Here is a 27,323-nt window from a genome sequence, read left to right on the forward strand (position 1 = left end):
AGTTCAATGCAGTTCAGAGACTGGAGTTCAGACACCTCAGGGCAGTGCCAGCTTAGTGAAGCTAGTGGTGTTCTAAAGAGTTGGAACTGTTCCAGTAATTAGAGGCAGGAGTGCAGCTTTCTGAATTCCATGGAATGCAGTATCAGAAGAAAAGTTTGAACCATCGGTGGAAGGGTGAGAAGTCGTTAAGACAGTCCTAAGTTGGAGTGGCTTTTGAGGAAATTCACAGAAAGTGAAGAGTTGAAATCTCTTATGAGAGAGACAGAATTTTAAAAACCAAATTCTAATTAAGGGGCAATTTGACATGGTCAATCCACGTACCCTGCACAACTTTGGGATGTGGAGGTGAGACCCACGCAAACATGGGAAGAAGGTGCAAACTCCACGTAGACAGTGACCAAAGGCCAGGATCGAACCCGGGTCCTCGGCGACGTGAGGCGGCAGTGCCAACACTGCGCCTCCCTGCCGCCCGAGAGAGAGAGTTTTAGCAAGATTTTGCGACTCACAGCAGTCACTAATATCTGGGCGGATTTCTAAGAAATCCATGGGATCTGTCTTGGTTGCATCTGCCATGCCGTGTACTGTGCAGTGTGTTCGGCCACAGTTCGCCTGTTAATATTAATCCTAAAGTTTTAAACTTTGTCTACTTTAAACAAAATGTAACTGAACCCTAACTGGATTGTAAAAATACACATGCTTTTAGTAAAGGAATGATAATTTTTAATCTACTAAACTCATTTACACTGACTGAGATGAACTGGACTGTTAAGTGTTAGTGATGTGGTAGGGCGCTGAGAGTCTTTGACCGTCAGCTCTTCCTAAAGTTAGCAGGTACTCACCGATGATGGGTGGTGTATTTAGAACCTTTTGAATGACTAACAGCTTTCCACCCTGGAGTTGGGCATCCTCTTTGCCCAGGTTCAGCTGAAGAATCTGTTACTTCTGTAAAAGAAAAGGAAGCATAATATTTAAACAAAGCTCCGGATCAACATTTTCACAAATTTGGCAGTTGTTATTCTGTGATACAATGGTACCTTCCAGTAATCTGAACATGATTTATTGAAAAGGCATGTTTTTTCTTGTCCAGGCATGAGGCACAAAATCAATGTTTCCTCTTGTAGGATAATCTAGAACTAAGGGGAGGCCCATTTAAGTCAGAGATGAGGGGGGAAAAAACTCTCTGAGGGTCCTGAGACTTTGGAATTCTCTTTCTCAAAAGGTGGTTGAGGCAGAGTCTTTGAATATCTTTAAGGCAGAAGCAGGTAGATTCTTGATAAGGGGGCAAAAGGTTACTGAGGACAGGTAACCCTGTGCAATGCGGAGCAGGTTGACGGGGCCGAGTGGCCGACCTCTGCTCCTAAATCCTTTGTACATATGCATGGTATGTATGCATGTTCATATTGGGAAAAATCTGCTGCGCTATAGAGCCTAAAGAATAATAACACCATATAGAAACAATCATTGCTTTAATCTTTGAAAAATACAACAATTCTATAGTTTCTCTTAGAAATTGCAAATTGCAGAGGTAATCTTAAAATTATTGATCTCACCTGAGCCTGCAACGATTTTGGTATAGAACATCATGCAGAATAAAATTCCAAAAACTACCTTTAAATTATACCCTGAAATTAATATGAAGAATTTTGATATTGGGAGCAGTGAGGAAGAAATGCTACTGTACTCACTAATTGGTGGTTGGAGAAAATGTCCTGTTCTGGCACACCACCCTGCAGGATGTATATCTGGATTATCAGTATCTACCCAATAATTGTAAACATGGCTCGATCCATCAAAATAGATCTGCATAGAAAATAAATTAACAAAAAAAAAATAAACTTAAAAGGAAAACTAAATGTTTAGAATTGTTTTCTTCATTCTTTCACGGGATGTGGATGTCAATAGCAAGCCCAGCATTTGTTGACCATCCCTAGTTGCCATTGAGAAGGTGGTGGTGAACTGTCTTCTTGAACTGCTACAGCCCATGTGGTGTAGGTACACTCACAGTGCTGTCAGGAAGGGGGTTCCAGGATTTTGACCCCCAAGGACAGTGATGATTCAGAAATTTAGTTCCAAATCAGAATAGTGCGTGATTTGGAATGTAACTTGCAACTGGTGGTGCTCGCATGTGGCTGCTGCCCTTGTCCTCCTCTTAAGTGGTAGCAGTCATGGGGTTGGCCATTTATTGCGATGCATCTTGTAGATGGTACACCCTGCTGCCACTGTGCAAAGGTGGTGCAGGGAGTAAATGTTGAAGGTGGTAGATGGGGTGCTGAACAAATGGGCTGCTTCGTCCTGGATGGCACTGAGCTTCTTCAGTGTTGTTGGAGCAGCACTCACCCAGGCAAGTGTAGTGTGTTCCATCACACTCCTGTTTTATGCCTTGTGGAGGATGGGAAGATTTTGGGCAGACAGGAGAGGGGTTACTCACCACAAAATTCCCAGCCTCTGATCTTCTCTTGGAACCACTGTATTTATGTGGCTGGTCCAGTTAAGTTTCTGTTTGGTGATAGGATGTTGATGGTGTGGAATGCAGCAATGGTAATGACATTAAATACAAAGGGGAGATGGTTAGATTCTCTCTAGTTGGAGATGTTGTTGCCTGGCATTTGTGTGACTTGCCACAGCTCAAACCTGAATGCTCCCAGGTCTTGGCTTCATGTGAATATGAACCGCTTCAGTGTCTAAGGAGTTAAGAATGGTACTGCACACTGTGCAATTATCAGTGAACATCTCTACTTGACTTTATGTTGTAGCAAAGGTCATCAATGAAGTAGCTGAAGATGGTTGGGCCTAGGATATTATCTTAAGGAACTCTTGAAGCAATGTCCTGGGGCTGAGGTGATAGGCGTCCGGAACCACAATCATCTTCCTTTTTGTTAGGTATGGCTCCAACCAGTGGGGAATTCTATCCCTGATTCCCATTGACTTCAATTTGGCCAGAGCTCCTAGATGCCACACGTGGTCAAATACTGCCTTGATGTACAAGGCAGTCACTCTCACCTCACCTCTGAAATTCGATCTTTTGTCCATATATGGACCGAGCTTGTAATGGGGTCTGAAGATGAGTGGCCCTGGCAGAACCCAAGCCGAGCGTCCGTGAGCAGCTAAGTGCTAAGTAAGCACCATCTAGTAATTTTCCATTTTTACCAGAAAAGAAAGGAATATTGATGTGACGGGACATCGACGCACAATATGGCTTGTAAGACAGAGAAATTCAATCAATTACTAAAACAAGCCATCAATCAAAATTGTGATTACTCCTGAGAAAATGCTTTTTGACTACCTTTAATCTGTGGACATCAGTATCTACAATTGTGGATACACGGATCAGCATTGGATTGCGCCTGTCTACAACTTCCAGCTTCATACTTTTCTGGAAACCATGTGGGGGTCGCTGAAACATAAGGAGAAAAGATCCAACTATGTATGAAACTTCAAAATCATCGTACAAAAAAAAGGTAAAATTTTCTTTCCAAAACTCTTTTTCGAAACACATCAAGCGAGTTTAGTAAGAACGAAAATATTCCACTTACAACTTTAAATGCACGAGCAGGAGCAGCAGTAGATCCGGTTTCTTCTAAATATCTATCCCACGAAAATTCCTCCGGGTGGGGGTAACCTAGGATATCAGAAATTGAAATGGTGTAGGTTTTCGGGTAGATTTTTACTTCTGAACCTAATATGCATGTCTCCAGTCAATTTCCTGCCTGAAATCTACATTAAGTGACAGCTGGCCACACCCGGTTGCTGCCAGGATCGAAACAACTTGTCCCACCACTTGGTCAGGGCAGAGAGGGGTCGGCTGGGGAGGTCTGAAATTTCTTAGTGGGTCCCCATGTGCCTCCTGGCTGCCTAAGGAAAATCCAGAAATCAAACAAGATTTACTTCTCCTTGGCTTTATTGTCTCCTGGACTCTTCTTTCCTCTAATTAGACCTTGCGCAAAAGCCACATCACTTGCTCACTCGGGCCAGTCTCAGTAATAATCCGAGCTCAATCTGTATATTTATGGGGGCCTCTCTGTGGTTTCTGGCAGGTGTTGGTCTCACTTACAGATTCAGTATGGGATGCTGCCTTACTGATTATTTTTAACTGTCCACATGCCTGCTATCTGCCAAGTAGACAGGTTTACAAATCATCCCATTAAAATCAAGGTGGGTGTGTACTGGAAAACTGGACAGTGGCCAATTTAGTATCAGATTTTTAAAAGTAAGAGAGAGAGATGATCAAGTTAATTACAGGTCACTTTGCTTAACACCTATGGTAGGGAAAATGTGAGAGTGTTTAATGAAGAACTAAATCATACCTGAATAATGACAAATAGAAACAGCAATTATCGACCTCAAAAGTGATACAGAATTCATTGAGGAGTTAACATAGTTTTTAGAAAAGCCATGGACAAGGAAACACAGGGAGGGATAGTAGGGCATTCATACAAACGTACACCTTTGGAGCAGGAGTAGGCCATTTGGCCCTTCAAGCCTGCTCTGCTGTTCAATAAGATCATGGCTGATCGGATTGTGGTCTCAACTCCACATTCCACCTACCCCCAGCAACCTTTGACTCCCTTGTTAATCCAGTATCTATCTAACCCTGCCTTAAAAATATTCAGTACCAGGGAAGAAAGTTCCAACCATTCAAGGCCCTCTGAAAGAAAAAAGTGTCTTCTCATCTCCATCTTACGTGGGAGATCCCTTAATTTTAAAATTGTTTAATTTTATCTTATTTTACGTAAGCTTGGGGCTGGTTTAGCACAGGGCTAAATCGCTGGCTTTGAAAGCAGACCAAGGCAGGCCAGCAGCACGGTTCAATTCCCATACCAGCCTCCCCGAACAGGTGACGGAATGTGGTGACTAGGGGCTTTTCACAGTAACTTAATTTGAAGCCTACTTGTGACAATAAGCGATTTTCAGCTTTTTCAGCTTTTTTCAGCTTAAAGGGAAGATTAGCAAACTGGATTGAAGGTTGGTTAAAAAGGAGAAAACAGAGACCGGGGTGGAATTTTCCGTTTTCTGCAGAGAGTACTGGCTGGGGTGAGAAAACCAGGGTGCAGCTCACAGGCTTCACATCTGAGATTTCCCTCCAATAATCCAGCACTCCGCAGAAAATATCTTCAGGCGTGACCTATGTTGCCATGCTAGCAAGGCAGAAAAAGCTGGGAATCCCAAAATAAAAGAGGCCTTTTTAAACACAGGAAACCCCCCTTGCCCACCCCCCCACCCATGCACATGAAGATCCCCTTCCCCCTACAGGCATGGGGGAATCCTGCCCCCACAGACACAGGGGACCCCTTTCACGCACATGGGGGGCCTCCCCACCCCTCCCAGACACATAGTGTGGAAGCCCTGCTAATCGATAAAGGGGCAAACCCCCCCCCTCCCCAATGGAGTTCCCCAGAGGTAGTGGCAGAAATGCTCCCATCACTGCTCCTGGCAGCTTGGCATTACCCCCCCCCCCCCCCCCCCCCACCCCGCACCCCCCTCCCGGCATTGCTCTTGACACTGCCCCCAGGTGGCAGTGCTAGGGTACTGTCCGGGCATGTCCCCCTCTCCCCTTGGAGGCTGCACTTAACTATGTGTCTCCAGTGGGTTCCCCCTGGCTTGGTTCCCGTTTCTGAAAAACAGTTGTGAAGGGGAGTGTCCTGAGATGAGACCCCTTAAAACCAGAAAGCCAGGATAACACTAGAATAGTTCAACATAAGTTAGTTTATTGAGGATTGGAACTGATTATCGAACGTATACCCAGTAATTATTATTAACCATTAAACATGTATTTTTAGAACATAGCAGTAATAAGCATTTAAACTCTGGCTAATAAGTAGTGGCCGCAATGGATGATGGGATTTGAGCTAACTTGACCGAGTTCTCAAAATTCATTGCTCAAGTTAAAATTGACAGCTCCAAGGATTGGATCGAGTCCAACTGGGGTGGGCTATTGGGCAGGTCTTTGTGTTTAGCTAAGAGGTATATTGATAGGGGATTGGGTTAAAAAGGGTCAAATGGAATTCAATGTCCATAATAATGCAGTGACATATTCTGGTGGGAAAAAAAGCAGTAATTATACACTTAATGAAATTAGACTCAAGGTTGTGGAAGAACTGAGGGATTTGTGGGTACAACGTTCCAAGGTATTAAAACAATGAGCTTCTGCTCTATCTTCTATTTGAAACCCAGCCCCAATCCAAGGTCCACTTTGTTCGCTTCCTTGGCTCTGGTGCACAATACTCCCACAAATCCTGCTTCTCTCCATTATTCTCTCATACGATAAACCTTTCTTCACCTGTTTGTGGACTGCCCTCAACTCAGTAATTTGGGCCTGGGCTGGAATTGGAAATTTAAAATTCTGTGCTGTTTGGGTTTTCTCCACTTACCTTGTGGAGGTGTCAATGGTTTACAATGCTGCTGGCACCAACCTACAGGATGGATGTATGGGCTGCTGGCGTCACACCTATTAGAAGAAACTGTGAATTAGAGGAAGGTTACCAATCCATCCTCTTGCTTCGATCTGCCGAAAAAAATTGGCGTTGCTGTTTTTAAGTAACAACTAGGAAATGATACAATCAAGCTTTGAGTTACAATGACAGCACAAAGTTGATCGGAGATCAAGAGCTGCTGAGTTGGAAACATAGCCGACAAGATAAGGTTTTACGAGAAACTGAGGGCTGGATTCTCTATTTCTGAGACCAAGGGCTGGATTCTCCGATTTGGAGGTTATGTCCAGAGCATGTGTCTAGTCTTACAACCAAAATGTCGGCGCTGCCCCCGTACCGATGCTCCGCCCGGGGTGGGGCTAGCAGCTGCACACGTAAAGCCACTGCCTGCCGATACGGACGCAGAATGTCCGGGTCAATGGCCGTGCGTGTGCACATAAGCGGCCGCACCGTACAACATGGCGCTGGCTGAGCGCAGACCCGGCCTGCCAAACACTGCCCCCCCCACCCTGTTACCCCGCTCGCCACCACCGGACTACCCCCGACCAGTTCCCCAGCCCCCGCCAAAGCCCCCGGTCAGCGGAACGGCCCCCACCCCAACTGTGGTGGCGCTGGACACAGTCCACAGCCGCAATGCGAGGTCCCCGAAAATGAGAGGACACGCGCCCCATGCCATCGGGGACTCAGCCCAACAGGGGCGGTGCATCGGGGGAAATAAGCAGCGGAACATCTCAGGCTACTCTTCATCACCTGAAGCATCTAATGGCTCAAGCACTGCATTAACAGAACCTGCTAAGTTTCCCCAGCGTTTTCTGTTTTTGTTTCAGATTCCAGCATCCGCGGTATTTTGCTTTTATTATATTGACAGAGTCTGCAGTGCAAGTCAATCTTTTCCGGTGGGGTAATGTTTAATTATGATGCTTAACCACAGAGAGAAAGGCTAAAAAGAACATTTTGTAAAAGGACGAATATGAATAAATAAAACTCCCTCAGCATAATGTAATTAAATTTTGCTCATATTTTAGAAGAAAGTTTATCCCACTCATCTGTGCCTACATCCCTTTTCTCAACGTTTAAAAGATCAGTCATGCTCTGGCAGTACTTTTCTTCCATCTTTGTTCTTTTCTACTCCATTTCATAATGTTTTTTCATCCTCCATTTTAATGTATTTTCCATGTTAACATTTCTGGACTCCATGACAAAATGCACGACCTACCAGTAATCGTATGTGTCATCCCAGTTATCAAAATGCACCAGGAACCTGTTTTCAACTATATCGGTCACTGTAGCAACGCAGATTAGGGATGGATTCATTCTGTCAACTGCTTCCAGTTTCATTCCAACACGGAAACCCAAAGGGGTAACCATCTGGAAAAAAAAATGATCATTAAAACATGGTTAAGGTCAACCCCATTTAGTCTAAGATTGGTTGACTCTGCTGTTTTCCACATTCACCTTTTACCGATCGCATTTCAAGTTTCAAATTTCTTTTTTGTCAATACAAGGACAAGAATCTTGGAAAGATTAAAACTACACATGTGCTTTTGATTGTAATTTTTCAGACAAAGTAGGTGCTGGAGGAAGCCACTCGGCCCCTCGAGCCTGCTCCGCCATTCAATAAGACCATGGCTGATCTGATTGTAACCTCAACCTCACATTCCTGCTTACTTCCAATAATCTTTCACCCCCTTGCTAATCAAGAATCTATCTCGCTCTGACTTGAAAATATTCAAAGATTTTACTTCCACTGTATTTTGAGGAAGAGTCACAACCTCTGAGAGAAAACAATTCTCCTCATCCCTGTTTTAAATGAGCAACCCCTTGGGCTGGATTCTCCCAAAATGGGACTATGTCGCTATGCCGGCGTAAAAACGTTGGCGTTGCACTCCCGGGTTTCCTCAAGAAAAATAACAGTCAATTCACTCACCTTCAGGGGACTGGCAGGGACCCGGAGTAAATCACGCAGCTTTAGCTGCGATACGGGCCCCCGCACTTCCGGTTTCGGCTCCAGCAGCCGCCCCGAGTGCCATTGCAGACTCGGACCACGGAGGCAGTTCCGAAATGTAGCCCCCGCCCCCCCCCCCCCCCCCCCCCCCCGATCGACCGCACGCCCTAGCATCAGACCAGCCCAATCTGTGCCCCGGCCGCCCGATGCCCGATTTCCCCCCCCCGCCCCCCCCCCCCCCCCCCCCCCGCAATCAGGGCGGCTGCGGACTCATGCGAGTTTCCCAAACTGCACTAGGTGGTTAGAACCACGCCGTCGGGAACTCAGCCGGCTGGGAGCGGAGGATCGCTGGGCGGGCCTCTGGCAATGGCTCCCCCAGCAGTGCGGAGTAATACGCGAACGCGCGGATTTTCAGGGCCCGGAGAAAAACCAGACTGGCGCCGGGTCCGATTTCGTCATGAAATTTGATTCTCCGCCCCCGCGCCAAACGCGATTTCGGTGCAGGGCTGCGGAGAATCCAGCCCCATATTTTTAATCAGTGACCTCTCGTTCTAGATTCTCTGACAAGAGGAATCCTCTCCTCATCCACCCTGAGAATACTCCTCAGAATCTTAAAGGTTTTGATCAAGCCGCCTCTTACTCTTCTAAACTCTAGTGGGTACAAGCTTCACCTTTCCATCCTTTCATAGGCTGTTTGGAATAACATCAGTCAAATAAGCATTAAAACTCCTCCCATTTGACTCTTCTTCAAAAATATGCCTGGCTCCATTCAATGATTTACTTTTTCAATTTGACTCACCAGCCACCTTCATGGCCTCTCAGAGTAAGATTGTCAACTAACTGCCTACTGGTGCTGAAGCTCCATTCAGCTTTCAGCTCTGCCAATGAACTAGGTTGTGATTAAAAAACAGATTTCTTTTGAATGCTGAGAGACTGGGCAATCTGTGAATTCAGAGGGACCTGGGTGCCCTTGTATATGAATCATGGGAAATTAACGTGTTTGTACAGCAAGACATTGAGAATACAAATGGGGCGGGATTCTTCCTCGGCTAACGCCATAATCGGGAAACGCGATTGGGCGGAGAATAAATTTTGACGCCGAAATCATAGCGGCCGCCAGTTCCACGTCAAATTGCAATTCTCCAGTGCCTCGACAACGGCGTCAATGCTTTCCAGAATGCACGTACAAAAAGCGCCATCAGCATATCATTAGTGGTCCTGATCCGGTATTCCTGGAGACCTCCGCTATGCTCTGCATCCACTGGGGCAAATTCCCGACGGCGAGGTTTACTTGTGCTTTTAAAAATCGTAAAACAGTCGCTGTGGCTGCCAAGGGAGAGAGAGGGGGTACGGAAAGTGTCCGTACAGCGCAGTACAGGCTCTTCGGCCCACGATGTTGCACCGAAACAAAAGCCATCTAACCTACACTATACCATTATCATCCATATGTTTATCCAATAAACTTTTAAATGCCCTCAATGTTGGCGAGTTCACTACTGTAGCAGGTAGGGCATTCCACGGCCTCACTACTCTTTGCGTAAAGAACCTACCTCTGACCTCTGTCCTATATCTATTACCCCTCAGTTTAAAGTTATGTCCCCTCGTGCCAGCCATTTCCATCCGCGGGAGAAGGCTCTCACTGTCCACCCTATCCAACCCCCTAATCATTTTGTATGCCTCTATTAAGTCTCCTCTTAACCTTCTTCTCTCCAACGAAAACAACCTCAAGTCCATCAGCCTTTCCTCATAAGATTTTCCCTCCATACCAGGCAACATCCTGGTAAATCTCCTCTGCACCCGCTCCAAAGCCTCCACGTCCTTCCTATAATGCGGTGACCAGAACTGTACGCAATACTCCAAATGCGGCCGTACCAGAGTTCTGTACAGCTGCAACATGACCTCCTGACTCCGGAACTCAATCCCTCTACCAATAAAGGCCAACACTCCATAGGCCTTCACAACCCTATCAACCTGGGTGGCAACTTTCAGGGATCTATGTACATGGACACCTAGATCCCTCTGCTCATCCACACTTTCAAGAACTTTTCCATTAGCCAAATATTCCACATTCCTGTTATTCCTTCCAAAGTGAATCACCTCACACTTCTCTACATTAAACTCCATTTGCCACCTCTCAGCCCAGCTCTGCAGCTTATCTATATCCCTCTGTAACCTGCTACTTCCTTCCACACTATCGACAACACCACCGACTTTAGTATCGTCTGCAAATTTACTCACCCACCCTTCTGCGCCTTCCTTTAGGTCATTGATAAAAATGACAAACAGCAATGGCCCCAGAACAGATCCTTGTGGTACTCCACTTGTGACTGAACTCCATTCTCAACATTTCCCATCAATCACCACCCTCTGTCTTCTTTCAGCTAGCCAATTTCTGATCCACATCTCTAAATCACCCTCAATCCCCAGCCTCCGTATTTTCTGCAATAGCCTACCGTGGGGAACCTTATCAAACGCTTTGCTGAAATCCATATACAACACATCAACTGCTCTACCCTCGTCTACCTGTTCAGTCACCTTCTCAAAGAAGAACATGCTGACAGTTTAAAGGGTTTAAAGACTGCGGATGGAAAGACCAACCAAATGGCCCGCATCCAGGAAAGACCCCCGACCCAAGACCCTCCAGCCCTGCCCAAACTCCCCCAAACCCCACATTCCATGAAGGACCCCCCTTGGCACCCTGGAGGCAATTGTAGGAAGGGTACTCATCCCCTTGCTCCCCCTCACAGTGCAAGGTCCCTGTTTCCCAGGATTGATGCCAGCGGGACTCTCGGTTGTGGGGCTTCGAGCATCATGCCAGGAGGCAAGTGAATAGGGTGTCCTGCCTACTAATGATATTAAAATTAGGTTTAATGAGGTATTTGCAATCTCCCGCCAGGTCTGGGCGGGAAACTCGCCGGGGCCAGAGGGAACCTTGTCGTGGCTGGAGGGGTGGGCCGGGAGACTCACAACGGGTTTGACGCCTGCTGGAAAACCCGTTTTTCGCCTCCCACCCGATTCACCGGGCCATCGCAATTCCCACCGCTGGCCCCAGAGAATCCCCCCCCCCCCCACTTAGTAATTGTTTGGGAGAATGCCATCATTATCTAGGGAAAGACAGATTTGTCCTAAAGGGATTGAAATGAAGGTTCACTAGTTTGGTTCCAGGGATGAGGGGATTATTCTATGAAGAGAATTGAGTGCACTAGGCTTTTATTCCCTGGGGGTTGGAAGAAAGAAAGGTGATTTTAGGAAGGACATGGGGAGTCCACACTGAGTAAAATATGAATGAAGTTTTATTTACACAAAACGATGTATACACTACTTGGTAGATCCCTACTGGGCTCCTCTCTGGTTGGTGCCTTTCTGGCTGATATACATTGAGCCATTGAGATACCCCGCCCCTAGCAGGGGAGCTCGTACTCCACAAGGAGGACCTGGAAGACAAGCATTCCCACCCCATGGGTCCCATTGCAAGATATTACAGTGAACATGTAAAACTCTTAAGAGACTTGGCAGGGTAGAAGCAGAGGATATATATCCCTTGGCTGGTCACAAACTCAAGAGTTGGCCATTTAGATCTGAGCTGTGGAGAAATTCCTTCACTCAGCGGGCTGTGAGCTTTTGGGATTCTCTGCCCCATAGAGCTGTGAATGCTCAACCACAGAGTATATTCCAGTCATGTTAGATTGTTGAACACAAAGGGAATCAGGGGGAGTAGGGGTGAAACAGACAGGTGTAGCTGAATTGAAGGTCAGCCACGATCTTACTAAATTGCGGAGCAGGCTTGAGGGGCAGTAAGGCCTACTCCTGCCCCTGGTTCCTATGATCTTCTGTTAATTTACAGGCGACTAAACTGGTTTAAGTTTAAGGATGTAACGGGAAAGCATTATTTTCAACATGAGGAGTAAGCCGATGTTGTTCAAACAGCCCAACATAAGAAATTGCTTAAAAACGGTGCTCACCGAATTGTGATTGATGAAGAGCTGCTTTGGTGCAACTTGGGACTTGGTTATCTTCAGATAGTTTGGCCAGTTGAACTCTTCCTCCTTGTACCCTGAAATATTAAAATAATGGCATTGTGGACCCAGCTGAACAAATCCTCTACTAAATAATTCCTTCCAGTGAAATAACAACAAACTGAACCCTGGATTCAAATTCATTTTCATGTTTGTTCAGTTGGATTATTTCTAATTTGTTTCAGCACCAAAAAATATTGATGGAGTTTTGTGTGTTGGTGTGGCGCCATCTGTTGGCAAGTGTATATTTTGGTTGCTGGAGAAGAATACCCCAAATGCTTTACATGACAGATAGATAACTTTACAGTCTAAAAGTTTAATCAAAGTTTAATAAAACATGAACTATATAGTAGAGCACAGCCAACTTGCTTATTTATTAATAGAGCAAATCTGCTAAAATCACATTATTGGTTCTGAATGACACTGTAATCTAATGCTATCTTATGGAATTTATCACAAATGGCTTCAAACAAGATGGGCGAGATTCTCCACTCCCGCGCCGGTTGGGAGAATCGCCTGGGTTGCCAAAATTTCCCGGGACGCCGGTCCGACGCCCTCCAGCGATTCTCCCAAGCGGCGGGAACGGCCCCATCGAGTTCCACGGGCCGCAGGCCGGAGACACCCAAAATGGCGATTCTCCGGCACCCCCGCTATTCTCAGGCCCGGATGGGCCGAGCGGCCAGGCCAAAGCGGCGGGTTCCCCCTGGCGCCATCCACACCTGGTCGCTGCCGTCGGGAACAGCGCGGGAACGCTGGGGGGGCGGCCTGCGGGGGGACGAGGAGGGATCCTGCACCGGGGGTACCTAAAATGTGGCATGGCCCGCGGATCGGTGCCCACCGATCGTCGGGCCGTCCTCTCTGAAGGAGGACCTCCTTCCTTCCGCGGCCCCGCAAGATCCGTCCGCCATCTTCTTGCGTGGAGGACTAAGAGAGGACGGCAACCACGCATACGCGGGTGACGCCAGTTATGCGGCGCAGGCCACGTCATCTATGCGGCGCCGCCTTTACATGGCGACAAGGCCTGGCGCGTGTAGATGACGCGGCCCCAATCTTAGCCCATTGTCGGGGCCTGAATCGGTCGGGATAGGGGCCGTTTCGCGCCGTCGTGAAACTCGACGGCGTTCACGACGGCGTGGGCACTTCGGCGCGGGAGTGGAGAATCCCGCCCAATAATCACAGTGACTAATGATACTATATAAACTTTTGTCTCATCTGTATTTTCTCGCCAATCTATAATTGCACTTCAGGATGATGTTTATGATTGGCCCAGTAGTTTTAGACCAGATCATTGTGATTTAACCCATGCAAAGTTATTGGCCCAGTGGGGTAATAATTAACCCCCAAATCACTTATGCTGATCATAGAAACATAGAAAATTGGAACAGGAGGAGGTCATTCGGTTCTTCGAGCCTGCTCAGCCATTCATTTTGAGCTTGGCTGATTATCCAACTCAATAGCCTAATCCCAATTTCAACCCCCCCCCCATGACCTTTGATACCCTTCGCCCTAAGTGCTATATCTAACTGCTTCTTGAAACCATACAGTGTTTTGGCATCAACTACTTCCACAAGTGGTAACGAATTCCATAGGCTCACCAGTCTCTGGGTGAAGAAATTTCTCCTCATCTCAGCCTAAATGGTCCACCCCGTATCCCCAGACTGTGACACCTGGGGCGAAATTCTCCCCCAACGGCGCGATGTCCGCCGACTGGCGTCAAAAACGGCGCCAATCAGACGGGCATCGCGCCGGCTCAAAGGTGCGGAATGCTCTGCATCTTTGGGGGCCGAGCCCCAACATTAAGGGGCTAGGCCGACGCCGGAGGGATTTCCGCCCCGCCAGCTGGCGGAAATGGCGTTTGTTGCCCTGCCAGCTGGCGGAAATGGCGTTTGTTGCCCCGCCAGCTGGTGCGGAAATGCGGCGCATGCGCGGGAGCGTCAGCGGCCGCTGACAGTTTCCCGCGCATGCGCAGTGGGGAGAGTCACTTCCTCCTCCGCCATGGTGGAGACCGTGGCGGAGGCTGAAGGGAAAGAGTGCCCCCACGGCACAGGCCCGCCTGCGGATCGGTGGGCCCCCATCGCGGGCCAGGCCACCGTGGGGGCACCCCCCGGGGTCAGATCGCCCCGCGCCCCCCCCAGGACCCCGGAGCCCGCCCACGCCGCCTGGTCCCGCCGGTAAATACCAGCTTTGATTTACGCCGGCGGGACAGGCAATTTCTGGGCGGGACTTCGGCCCATCCGGTACCGGAGACTTTGGCGGGGGCGGGATTCACGGCGGCCAATGGCCATTCTCCGACCCGGCGGGGGGTCGGAGAATGACGCCCTTGGTTCTGGACATACCCACTATCGGGAACATCCTTCCTGCATCTACCCTGTCCAGTCCTGTTAGAGTTTTGTGGCTTTCTATGAGATCTTATGTAGTTACATTGTATATGTTGTGTTGCCCTATTATGTTGATTTCTTTTATTCCCTTTTTTTCTCATGTCCTGAATGATCTGTTGAGCTGCTCGCAGAAAAATACTTTTCACTGTACCTCGGTACCCGTGACAATAAACAAATCCAATCCAATCCAATCCCCCCTCGTTCTTCTGAACTCCAGCAAATACAATCCTAATCGATTAAATCTCTCCTCTTACGTCAGTCCCACCATCCCAGGAATCAATTTGGTGCACCTTCGCTGCGCCCCCTCTAGTGCACAAACATCCTTCCTCAAATAAGGAGACCTAAACTGCACACAATGTTCCAGGTGTGGCCTCACCAAAGTACTGTATAATTGCAGCAAAACGTCCCTGCCCCTGTACTCGAATCCTCGCATAAAGAAGGCCAGCATACCATTTGCCTTCTTTTACTGCCTGCTGCACCGAGGGTCTTGGCAGCTTGACCACCACGATCGTGTTCACCACCCTTGTTGCTGCACGTCCAGGTCTCATTGCACATTCCCCTCTCTTAACTCATGGTCATTCAGATAATAGTCTGCCTTCTCGTTTTTGCTATAAAAGTGGATAACCTCGCATTTATCCAAATTATACTGCATCTGCCATTCATTTGTCCACTCACTCAATTTGTACAAATCACACTGAAGGATCTCTGCGTCCTCCTCACAGCTCACCCTCCCACCCAACTTGATGTCATCTGCCAATCTGGAGAAATTGGCCGGGTTTCTCCGTCCCACCTCACCAGGTTTCTGGTGCGACACGCCGCGGGATTCTCGGTTTCACTGGCTGGTCAATGGAGTTTCCCATTGTGGGGCAGTCCCACGCCGTCGGGAAATTCCCAGGCTGCCGGCAAAACGGAGAATCCCGACCGCGGAGAATTCAGCCCATTACATTTTGTTCCTTCATCTAAATCATTAATATATATTGTGAATAGTTGGGGTCCCAGCACCGATCCATGTGCTACCCCACTAGTCACTACCTGCTAATTTGAAAAAGACCCGTAATTCCTATTCTATTTTCCTGCCTGCCAACCAGTTTTCTATCCATCGCAATACACTACCCATAATCCCTTGCGCTTTAATTTTACACACTAATCTCTTATGCAGGACTTTGTCAAAAGCCTTCTGAAAGTCCAAATATACCACATCCACTGGCTCGCCCTCAACTCTACTACTTAAATCCTCAAACATGATTTCCCCTTCATAAATCCATGCTGACTCTGTCCGATCCTGCCACTATTTTCTAAGTGCTCTGCTTTAAAATCTTTGATAATGGGTTCTAGGATTTTCCCCACTATCAGACTGATGCCAGAACATCTCTCACCTTTAGGAAGATATAATCTGTGGCCTGTCTTCTCACACCATCCCGCAGGATGGATGTCTGGAGAGTCAGCATTCACCCAGAAATCATGGCACTCAGAATAACCATCAAAATGGAGTCGCAAGCGAAAACCACAAACCTTCAGGAAACAAGATATCGTTATGATTCTCCTATTATAAGTAGCCTTTCTTGCAGTTTAATAATTAAGTTACTTACTCTAAATCTTCTTGCCCTGTTTGGTAAATTAAATATCACCTTACAAATACCATGGATAATGTCAGGCATGCAAACTGGCCAGTTGATCTCATTCAGCCACCACTATGACCACCATTAATAAGTGGCAAACTAGAATTAACTGACAGTCCCAGCATCCATTTTCCTGTGCACGTTTATAGCCTCTCATCTTTTTAAAAAGACAGAATGAATTGAGTGATAACAACTGAATTTCCAATTGTTATGAACTAGAATAAAAATGTTCGTAACATGTAGTTAATCACATAATTAGTCGACCTGCCTCTCTTTAATGGGCAGCACGGTGGCACAGTGGTTAGCACTGCTGCCTCACAATGCCAGCGACCCGGGTTCAATTCCAGCCTTGGGTGACTGTCTGTGGAGTTTGCACTGTCCCCCCATTTCAGCGTAAGTTTCCTCCGAGTTCTCCACAGTCCAAAGATGTGCAGGTTAGGTTGATTGGCCATGCTAAATTGGCCCTTAGTGTCCAAAGATGTACAGGTTATGGGGAGAGGGTGGGGCCTAGGTAGGGTGCACTTTCAGAGGGTCGGTGAAGACTCAATGGGCCAAATGGCCCCTTATGCACGTAGGGATTCAAAACTGAGGATGAAGAACGTCACTTTATTTGTATTTTTCTACTGTTGTTTCACTAGTCCATGCTGCATTTCGGCTAAAAGAGGAGGTTAATGATATGGCCCCAGCAGATAGAAAGAGGTGTCAGACTGGCAAAACATGGGCGGAATTCTCCGTTGCATGACGCCAATATCATAATCGGCGATTGGGCAGAAAATCGACTCCGACAACGAAAGCGAGGCCGGCGGCAGTTTGATGCAGTCAGCCATGCATCTCCGAAATATCGTCATTGCATCGCGCGCAGTTGCAATGGCGTTGGAGCGTCATTGGCAGGCCCTCCCGCGATGCTCCGTTCCTGATGGGCCTGGTTCGTGACGGCGCGGGACTCGTCTGGTCTCAGCCGTGCGGGAACCCGGCGTGACGGCTGCAGACTGTGTCCAGCGCGCCACACTCGGCCGGGATCTGAGCCTCTGGCCGGGGGGGAGGGGGTGGATGTTTCCACAAGGGCTGGGGGAACTGGTCGGAGGGTGTGCTGTGAAGTTGCGGATGGCGGGTTGGGCTCGCGCCCGGTCGGCGCCATGTTGTACAGCGCGACCACTGCAGATCGTCAGCCGTGCACATGCACGGCACGGGACCCAGCCATTCTCCGGCATTTTTCGGCGCGGGAGCCAGGAGTTTCACCTGGCGCCGGTGCTCGCTCCTCACTGGACCCGGAATCAGTGAGAATTTCACGCAGAATCTTTGGTCGTAAAAGACCATACATGTTCCGTTGGCGTCAACACCTTGTTTCTGAAACGGAGAATCCAGCCCAAGATCTCTCTTCCTCTGAATCCCCTTTCCACCAAAGGAAAATAAACATCCTCCACCTGACATCAATTGCGATGAGATAACTTAAATTAGAAACCCAGTGGAACTCAGCAAACAGTTCTGTATACCACCACAATCAAACGTTAGTACTCTAAACACATCAGTGGTACGTTTTATTTGTGGTTCGGGATCATTAGCTTTCAAAACAGAAAAGATAGCCACATGAGTGCTATTATGTATGAGATCAGAAGATTACACAGATATTATGGGAATTGGCATTTCTCCAATCTCATGGTTACATTGCTTAATTAACCTGTGGGCCACAGCATAGAAAATAACCATCTGAATTAATATTTTCCATCAGATTTATATTTATATTAGAGTCATGGGGTTTTCCAGCACAGAAAGAGGCCCTTCGGCCCATGATGTCTGTGCTGGCAATCAAGCACCTAATTATTCTAATCCCATTTTCCAGCACTTGGTCATTAACCTTGTATGCTATGGCGCTTCAAGTGCTCATCTAAATGCTTCTTAATGTTGTGAGGGTTCCCGCCTCTGCCACCCTTTCAGACAGTGACTACCAGATTCCCACTATGCTCTGGGTGAAAAGTGTTTTCCTCAAATCCCCTCTAAATCCCCTGCCCCTTACCTTAAATCTATATCCTCATATTATTGACCCCTCTGCAAAGGGGAAAGGTTTCTTCCCATCTACCCTATCTATGTCCCTCATAACATTATACACCTTAGTTATATTTCCCTTCAGTCTTCTCTGCTCTAAGGACAACGACCTCAGCCTGACCAGCCTCTCTTCAGAGCTGAAACGCACCAACCAAGGCAACATGCAGGTGATTCTGCTTTGCACCCTTTGAGTGCAATCACACCCTTCTTATAGTGTGGTGACCAAACCTGCACACAATACTCCAGCTGTGGCCTAACAAATGTTTTATACAGCCTCCATCATAACCTCCCTGCTCTTATATTCTATGCCTCAGCTAATAAAGGCAAGTATACCATATGCCTTCTTAACCACCTATCTACCTGTCCTGCTGCCTTCAAGGATCTACGGACATTCACCTCAAGGTCCCTCGGGTCCTTTGTACTTTTAGCATCCTACCATTCATTGTTTATTCCCTTGCCTTATTCGTCCTCCCAAAATGTATCACCTCACCCTTTTCAGGATTAAATTCCATTTGCTACTGTTCTGCCCATCTGACCAGCTGGCTATATCATCTAGGGCGTTTCACCGCGTATTTACCATACCACCAATTTTTGGGTTAATTGCAAACTTACTGATCATACCTCCTACTTTCACATCTATGTCACTAATGTACATTACAAGCAGCAATGGACCCAGCACCAATCTCGGCGGTACACTACTGGACACAGACTTCCAGTCACAAAAACAAACTTCGACCATCACCCACCCTCTGCCCCACAAAGCCAATTTTAGATCCAATTTGCCAAATTGCTCTGGATCTCATGGGCTCTTGCCTTCTTGACCTGTCTCCCACGGGGACCTTGACAAAAGTCTTACTGAAGCACATGTAGACTACAACAATTGCCCTGCCCTCATTGACACACCTAGTCATCTCCTCAAAAAATTCAATCTAATTTGTGAGACATCGTCTCCCCCTGACAAAGCTATGTTGACTATCCTTGATTAATCATTTCCTCTCTCAGTGAATATTAATTCTTGCCCTCAGAATTTTTTCCAGTAACTCCATAACACTGATATTAGGTTCACTGGGCTGTAATTACCTGGTTTGTCCCTACTTCCTTTCTTGAACAATGGTACCACATTGACTGTCCTCCTGGCCTCTAACACCTCTCCTGTGGTCAGAGAGGATTTGGAAATTAGCATCAGACCCCTTGCAATCTCATCCGTCATCACCCACAGCACCCTGGGATCCAGCTCATCTGGACCTGGGGGTTTGTCCACCTTTAAGCCCACCAAAACCGCTAATACCTCTTCCCTCTCAATGTTAATTTGGTCGATTATATAACAGTTCCCCTCCCTGATTTCTATATCTACATTGTCCTTATCCACAGTGAATATTTGCAAAAAACATGAATTAAAAACCTCACCTAGGTCTTCTGGTTCCACATACGGATTGCTACTTTGGTCCCAAATGGGTCCAACTCTCTCCCTACTCTGGATATGTTCATTATCCGGATATATCAAGTTACTCTCCTGCCCTTAATATAGTTATCAGACAGCTTGAGACTTCCCTTTTCTTTGTTTCTTCATTACCCCTCTTCACAATCCCAAATTATTTTTTAAGTACCCCCCTGCACTTTCTATACTCCCCCAGGGCTTCCACTGTTTTGAGCTCCCTCTATCTGCCATAAGCCTCCCTCTTTTCCTGATCCAATCTTGTACATCCCTTGACATCCAGGGTTCTCTGGACTTGTTCGTCCCAGCCTTTACCTTTACAGGAACATGTTGGCCATGTACTCTCTCTACTTCCTTTTTGAATGACTCCCACTGTTTTGACATCGATTTTTCTACAAGTAGCTGCCCCCTGTCCACTTTGGTTATTCATGAAGGCCCCACCTTCTCAACCTTGCCTCGTGTCTGAGGTGTGGTGATCCTCAGTTTAAATCACCACCAGTCAGCTCTCCCCCTCAGAGGGGAAAGCAGCCTAAGGTCATCTGGGACTACAGCGACTTTACTTACTTTGCTTTGGCCAGATCCTGCCTTATCCTATTAAAATCAGCTTTACCCCAATTTAGACCACCATCTTAGTCCTTTTCCATAACTATGTTAAATCTTACCGAGTTTTGGTAACTGTCACCGAAATGCCCCCCAGTGACACTTCTATCATCTGCCTGATTTCATTCCCTAAAATTGGGTCAAGTACCACCCCTCTCTAGCAGGACTTTCTATGTGCTGGATTAAAAGATTATCCTGGATGTACCTGAAGAATTCTGCCCGCTATAAGCATTTCACACTTTGATTATCCCAATTAATATTGGGAAAGTTGGACTTCCGGTGGTGGCCATGAACTGATCTGTTGCACACAAAGTGGCTCCTGCTTGGAGGCTTTGGTTTTGGCCCTTTCTGCCCGGTTAATGGGTGGTTTTGTTGGAGATTGTGCAAAATAAGTGGTAGGAGTTGAATTCTCCACCAAAGTTGAATGTCGGCGGGTTGCCACACCCGGAAGAAATTGAATAAGAGTTAACACGAGGATATTATTGGTGACTACTAGATTATTGATATAGCTCACTCGCGTGTGCAAATTTAATTAAATTAATCGTGATACAATAAATTAGTTTTATTTCAATCTAATGATTGGTGGATTCTTTGTCATCAACTTGACTGACCATTCTGGAACAAAAGACAAAGAACCCGACATATTACCACCAAGGATAATATAACATGGTACTGAGCTATCGTTATTAATAAAGTAATCTTGAATCTGTCGAGCAGTAATCAATAATCTCGTAGTCACTAATAATATCCTCGTGTTAACTCTCTCTAATCTAATACTCTCCTCGTGTTGTTCTCAGATTTTCTCCTTCACTAATACTACCCAGAATTCCCTGAGGTCTCATTTATATACAGAGAAATGGTGGTGCCCTCTAGTGTTTGAATTACACAGAGATGTAATAATTAACTCTTCACTAGCTTGTCTATATACATATCATTACAAGGGAGCTCTGGCGGCATTAGTTAGAGATGTAAGAGGACTGGTCCAAGGCGATCGAGAGAGCGGTAGCCCCTCTTCACGGGACTTGAGAGGGGGGAGATGTGCCTGGAATCGCAAGGTGCCACGATCCGTGAGGTGGAAAGGGTGGTAATGGATCGCAGAGATTGGATTGTGGAGTTGGAGATGATGTGGGGACCAGCCTGTGAGGAGTTGAAGGTAAAAGTCGAGATCCGGAGAATCAGGCCATGCGGCAGAATTCAAGAATTTTGGGCCTGCAGGAGGGGGTGGAGGGAATGAGGGCCACGGCCTATGTCTCAAAGATGTTTACGAAGCTGGTTGATGAAGGGGTCTGTGAGCGGGCCCCGGAGGTGGACCGGGTCCACCAATCGCTACGGCAGAAGCCGAGAGCTGGGGAGCTGCTACGGGCAATGATAGGCCGAATGCATCAATTCCAGGAGAAGGAGAAGATTCTGAGATGGGCGAGGACGACGCAACACTGCAGTTGGGCGGGTCAGCGGATCTGAATATATAGGGTCATTGGGACCGACCTGTTCAAGTGGCAGGCAGCGTTTAACCAGGCCAAAGCGGTGCTCTTTTGGAACAGATTCGATTTGGGGTGTTGTACCCGGCCAAACTCTGGGTGACTTTGAAGGGGAGGGAACAATATTTTACGAAGCCAGAGTTGGAGAATGACTTTATTAAGGAGCATGGTTTGGAGAAAGGGTAATGGTGGGAATTTCTTGGTTTTTGACCTTCTCAGAAAACTGCACGGAGGACTGATCGGCAATAGTCCGAAGCTGAATTTAAAGAAGATCCCACCTCTATCAAATCTCTGGTTAGTTGTTTCATGGGTGCTTTGAGGCTACATTTTTAGATGGTGTGGCAAGTGGTTGTCCGTGGGATACTTCTATGGAGTGAATTCTGTGGCAGGCAAGAATTATTTCATGGGATTTTCCTGTTCTCAACTGGTGAACGTGGGAATTCTGCTGAGCTTCTCCTGAGGCTGCCGAGTCAGGAGGAGGAGCAGCAGCATCCGGGAAGACAGCACACACCTGCTCAAGCTGCAAGAAGTGGGCAAAGGAGGCATTGTAGCGTGAATCTGCAGAAAGAGAACTTCACACCTCAGCCTCACAGAGAAGCAATGTGTAAGGTGGCTGAGTGTATGCAGGAAGAATGTCACCTATTTGTGTGACAATTGGAGCCCAACATTAACACATGCACTGCACTGCTTGTGGCCATTGAGAGCTCTGTGGCTTGAAACCTTTCTGCCTCAGGGTTTCTTCAAAACTGCTTCTGGTGATAATACAACAATCTGACAGCAGTGATGTTGCATTTGTGAGGTGTTTAGGTTCTCTGTAGTGGCTGTCAAGCAGGATGAAAAAGCACTGGTATTTCCCCACATTACTGGCTTCCCTAGGCTACAGGGCATCATAAACTGCTTGAACGCTTGAATCACAAAGCAGGAATGTTTCTCAACGGAAAGAGTTTCCACTCATTCCATGTTCAATCTTTTTATGATTCCAAGTCGTTTTTTCTCCAGTTTTTCCAGACGCCAGGCCTTTAACTCGCTCCCCTGCACACGATTTCCATGGCTTGTCCTTCACGTGGGATCAGCATTTGGAAACGTGACCCTTTCTCCTGTGGTTGCCTGTTCCCTGTTATGGCAAGTGGGTTCGCTCCACAAATAAGCAAGGAGTGGATCAGAGTACGTAACCATTCTGAACTTCCAGGTTCCATTAGTGAGTGAACTTGTGGTCTTCACTCAAAACAACAGCTACCGCTGTATAGCATCGTCGGTACAGGAAATGTTGCAGGTATCTGACAGACAGAACAAAATAAAAGGAATGGATGGAATCCAAAATGGAAACAATGAAGTTTTTTAAAAGTTTATTCAGTCATGGGGTGCGGGCTTCATTGGCTCGGTCAGCACTTATTGCCCTCCCTAATTGCCATCGAGAAGGGGGTGATGAGCCGCCTTCATGAACCGCTGCAGTCTATGCGGTGTAGGAATACCTCCTGTGCCCTGAGGGAGGGAATTCCAGAAATGTGCAGGAACCAATCATTTAGGACTGAGATGAGGAGAAATTATTTCACTTACAAGGTTATGAATCTTTGAAATTTTCATCCCCAGAGGGTTGCGGATGCGCCATCATTGAATACATTTATGTCCAGGATAGACATACTTTTAGTCTCTCAGGGAATTAAGGAATTATGGAGAGTGGGCAAGAAAATGGAGCTGAAGCCCAAGGTCAGTCATGATCATTTTGAATGGTGCAGCAGGTTCAATTGCCCATGTCGTCTACTCATGCTCCTATTTCTTGTGCTCCTGCAACAATCAAGGAACGGCGATAAAGTTTCAAGTCAGGACGGTGTGTGGCTTGGAGGGCACTTTGTAGGTGGTCATGTTCCCATATGTCTACTGCCCTTGTCCTTCTAGGTGGTAGAGGTCACAGGTTTGAACAGAGCAGTTGAAGAAACCTTGGTAACTTGCTGCAACGCATCTTGTAGACGGTATTCTGCTGTAACTTTCATCAGTGGTGGAGAGAGTGAATGTTTAAGGTAGTGGATGGGATGCAAATCATGTGTGCTGCTTTATCTCAGATGGTGTCGAACTTCGAGGGTATTTAGAGCTGAACTCATCAGGGCAAGTGGAGAGTATTAGGCCACACTCCTGACTTGTGCCGTGTAGATAGTTGACAGGCTTTGGGGAGTCAGAATCCTTTTCCGCTAACCGTCTTTTGTAGTCACAGTATGTATAGGGCTAGTCCAGTTTAGCGTCTGGTCGATGGTGACCCTCAGGATGTTGAAGTAAGTTCATCTAATAATAATCTTTTATTGTCACAAGTATGAAGTTACTGTGAAAAGCCTCTAGTCGCCACATTCCGGCGCCTGTTCGGGTAAGCCGGTGCGGGAATTGAACCCGCGCTGCTGGCCTGGTTCTGCATTACAGACCAGCTGTCTAGCCCACTGAGCTAAACCAGCCCACCTGCAGCTTTAACAAAACATTGAGATTCAGGAAGAGTTTTAAAGATGAAGCGATAGACAGGTTTAATGTAGGATGCAGCGAAAAGCAGTTTGCACAAGTCAAAATATGGGTCATAATTCTCCGGACATTGCAATTCAATTTTCTCGCCGGCAACACACCCCCGCCAGCGGTTTCCGCGGCAGCCTGGGGTGGTTGCAATGGGAAATCCCATTGGCATTCGGCAGGAAGATAGTATTCCGCCGCCAATGAACAACACGCGGCTGAGAAAAATGCCCATGAATGTTCACATTCATGTACAAATTTCATATTTGTTATAGGACAAGAAACCAACCAAGACATGAATCAGAAAGGTATAAAGGTTATATTTTCTGTAGTCCACGGCAGTTAGGGTCTCATCTGAATGACACAAATCATTGTATATTCTAACTCACACATCTCCACACCACCCTGTGTGAATTGCTCAAACACATTCCTCCATTTGCTGTTCCATACCTGTTCACTGTAGCTCGCTGCAAAAACAATTGTTAGCATCTGTCACAAAAAAATGCAATATTCAAGCACTAATAAAGTAAATACTATTACCTACACTGTTGTCACATGCTTGTGTTCTAGTACATATAGATGCACAAATCTATTGTGCTTTTCCAATTTGAGTTTTAATTTCAACAATCCTCAATTGGATCTTTGGCAGGAGGCTCATTTATCAAACAAAATCAACAGGTAATTATCTAAAACTAAAAGCCAATTACCATATTCAAATCTGATACGTTTTAGATGGGTACTATGCAAAATGTTTTTTCAGAAACTGACAAATTTTCTGCTCGCTTCCTCATTATTTATATCCTGATCCTGTTCTTCCAATGTATCAGTTACTCAACTTTGTTAGTTAAATCAATACATGTAAGGGGCAGCACGGTGGTGCAGTGGTTAGCACCGCTGTCTCAAGGTCCGAGGTCCCAGGTTCGATCCCGGCTCTGGGTGACTGTCCGTGTGGAGTTTGCACATTCTTCACATGTTTGCGTGGGTTTCGCCCCCACAACCCAAAAAGATATGCAAGGTAGGTGGGTTGGCCACGCTAAATTGTTCCTTAATCGGAAAAAATGAATTGGGTACTCTAAATTATTTTTTTAAAATCAATACATGTATATTAAAAATAAAGTGAAGCTTTCTGTACCTCAAACACGGTGAGTACGAAGTACATCGATGGATGTGTAGGATCAATACCTTCTAATTTCATGTCAGCTCTGAAACCATTTTTATTCTGTGGGAATGACTGATACTGTTAAAAAAGAAAGTTGTAGTCACATTATAGAATAGTACAATGCATTACCATTTTAATAAGGACACGGGGGCCGGGATTCTCCCAAATCCCGGCCAAGTGTTGACGCCGGAGTAAACACCGGAGTGTTGCACGCTGGCATCAACTGGCCTCTTGGCCCAGCATGGTGCCCATGTGCTGCGCACTGCTCCGGCGCCGATACGCACCCCTGCATTGCCGGGGCAGGTTCGCGCATACGCGTGGTGGCCGTTTTCACGCCTGCGCCGCGCAACATGGCAGAGACACACAGCGGGCCCGCGCAGAAGGAGGTAGGCCCCCTCCAAATTGCGCCTGCCCGTCGATCGGTTCCCCCGATCGCAGGCCTGGTCGTCGTGCAGGCCCCCCCCCCGCAGTCAGATCCCCCCCCCCCCCCCCCAACCAGGACGGCCGCAGGTCCATGCTCCCGCTGGGTGGTACCAGATTGGAACCACGCGGAATTCGGCGGGTCAACCACGGAGAATCACCGTGGGGGCCTTTTTCAACAACCCCCGACCGGTGCCTCGTCGACTACCGCCGATTCTCCGTTCGCCAAAGAATTGCGTCCCGGCATCGGAGTGGCATGGCGGGAATTTCCAGTGTGACCGGCAATTCTCCGACCCGGTGCAGGCTCAGAGAATCCCGGCCTGGGAGTCCACACTTTGTGAAATGAAGAAATAAAGTTTTTATTTACAGCACAATATACAACCCCGTAGGTCGGTGCCTTACTGACCGATCTTTTGTGCAGATGTCTATAGAGATCCCCTGCATATCTGAGCTCTCTTATGGACAAATAGTAAAAAGGTAATGTCTGAATACCCTTGAAGCTGCTGGGGTATTTGCTTTTCCCAATTATAGTCAATTAACATTTGTATGTGCCATCCAAGGACAGTCAACCTACCCTTAGCATACTTAACACCCTTTGGTGCACTCTCCTCATCTGTACGCACACCCAAGTACACTTTCAGATCTTTTGCCATAACAGGCAGAACACCACTGGCCCACAGTAAGGAGTCACCAACATTCAGCTGCTTCCTCAGGTCTTCATGGCTTCTTTGAAGTCCACTTTGCTTGAAGTCTGTTGCCTTTGCAGTTTTCTCTAACTTTACTTCTGGAACCTTTCTCCTATCCCCCGCTGTGGCTACCTCTTCTGTAATCGTGCTCCTGTTCAGGTCACCTTCCTGTAGTTTTGTGCCAGTCGGCTGAGACTTCGGCCCTTTGAGGCCTTTTCTTCTGCGCAATGCACGCAGCGCTGTTCTCCAGCAGAAGAAATGATAGAAGACAAACTGGCCGGCGCTTGTGCAAACGACCTTAGAGAGGCTGTAGTCTGCCGGGAACTGTAGTTCCACAGCAGCCATGGCAAGTTCCTCGGGCTCAGGGGGGAAATCATGGAGCTGTTGGGGGGATCGCGAGGCTGTTCAGGGCAAGATCTTCAGCCTTATCTCTTGTTGCCATTTAACCAGAGTCTTAAACAGACAATGATAAATATGTTTTTGGGAGATAATGTTGTCCATTTTTGATTTACAATCTGACCCAAACGTGGGAAAGTCACTCACGTGGCACAGCCCTGGCCAGCAATGCGCAGTATTTACATGCACCTCTTTGCTAAACTCTCAGACGCACCACTAAACTTGCCCATTCA

At 47.1% G+C, this 27,323-nt stretch overlaps 1 protein-coding gene across 5 annotated transcripts in view; it reads right to left on the bottom strand.

Moving 5' to 3' along the window:
• The window catches only part of l3mbtl1 (L3MBTL histone methyl-lysine binding protein 1), a 147,462-nt gene that overhangs the window by 15,999 nt on the left and 104,140 nt on the right, over positions 1–27,323 (bottom strand). For all 5 annotated transcript variants that reach the window (XM_072515027.1, XM_072515024.1, XM_072515026.1 and 2 more), the window contains 9 exons: positions 25,562–25,666; positions 16,144–16,279; positions 12,336–12,427; positions 7,645–7,796; positions 6,369–6,445; positions 3,534–3,619; positions 3,284–3,394; positions 1,686–1,800; positions 840–942 (listed from right to left, as the gene is read on the bottom strand). In XM_072515027.1, coding sequence (XP_072371128.1) covers positions 840–942; positions 1,686–1,800; positions 3,284–3,394; positions 3,534–3,619; positions 6,369–6,445; positions 7,645–7,796; positions 12,336–12,427; positions 16,144–16,279; positions 25,562–25,666 — 977 coding nt within the window. The remainder of the gene's footprint in view (positions 1–839; positions 943–1,685; positions 1,801–3,283; positions 3,395–3,533; positions 3,620–6,368; positions 6,446–7,644; positions 7,797–12,335; positions 12,428–16,143; positions 16,280–25,561; positions 25,667–27,323) is intronic.

This window comes from Scyliorhinus torazame, chromosome 8 (genome assembly GCF_047496885.1).
Source record: "Scyliorhinus torazame isolate Kashiwa2021f chromosome 8, sScyTor2.1, whole genome shotgun sequence".
In the NCBI taxonomy this organism is placed as follows: Eukaryota; Metazoa; Chordata; class Chondrichthyes; order Carcharhiniformes; family Scyliorhinidae; genus Scyliorhinus; species Scyliorhinus torazame.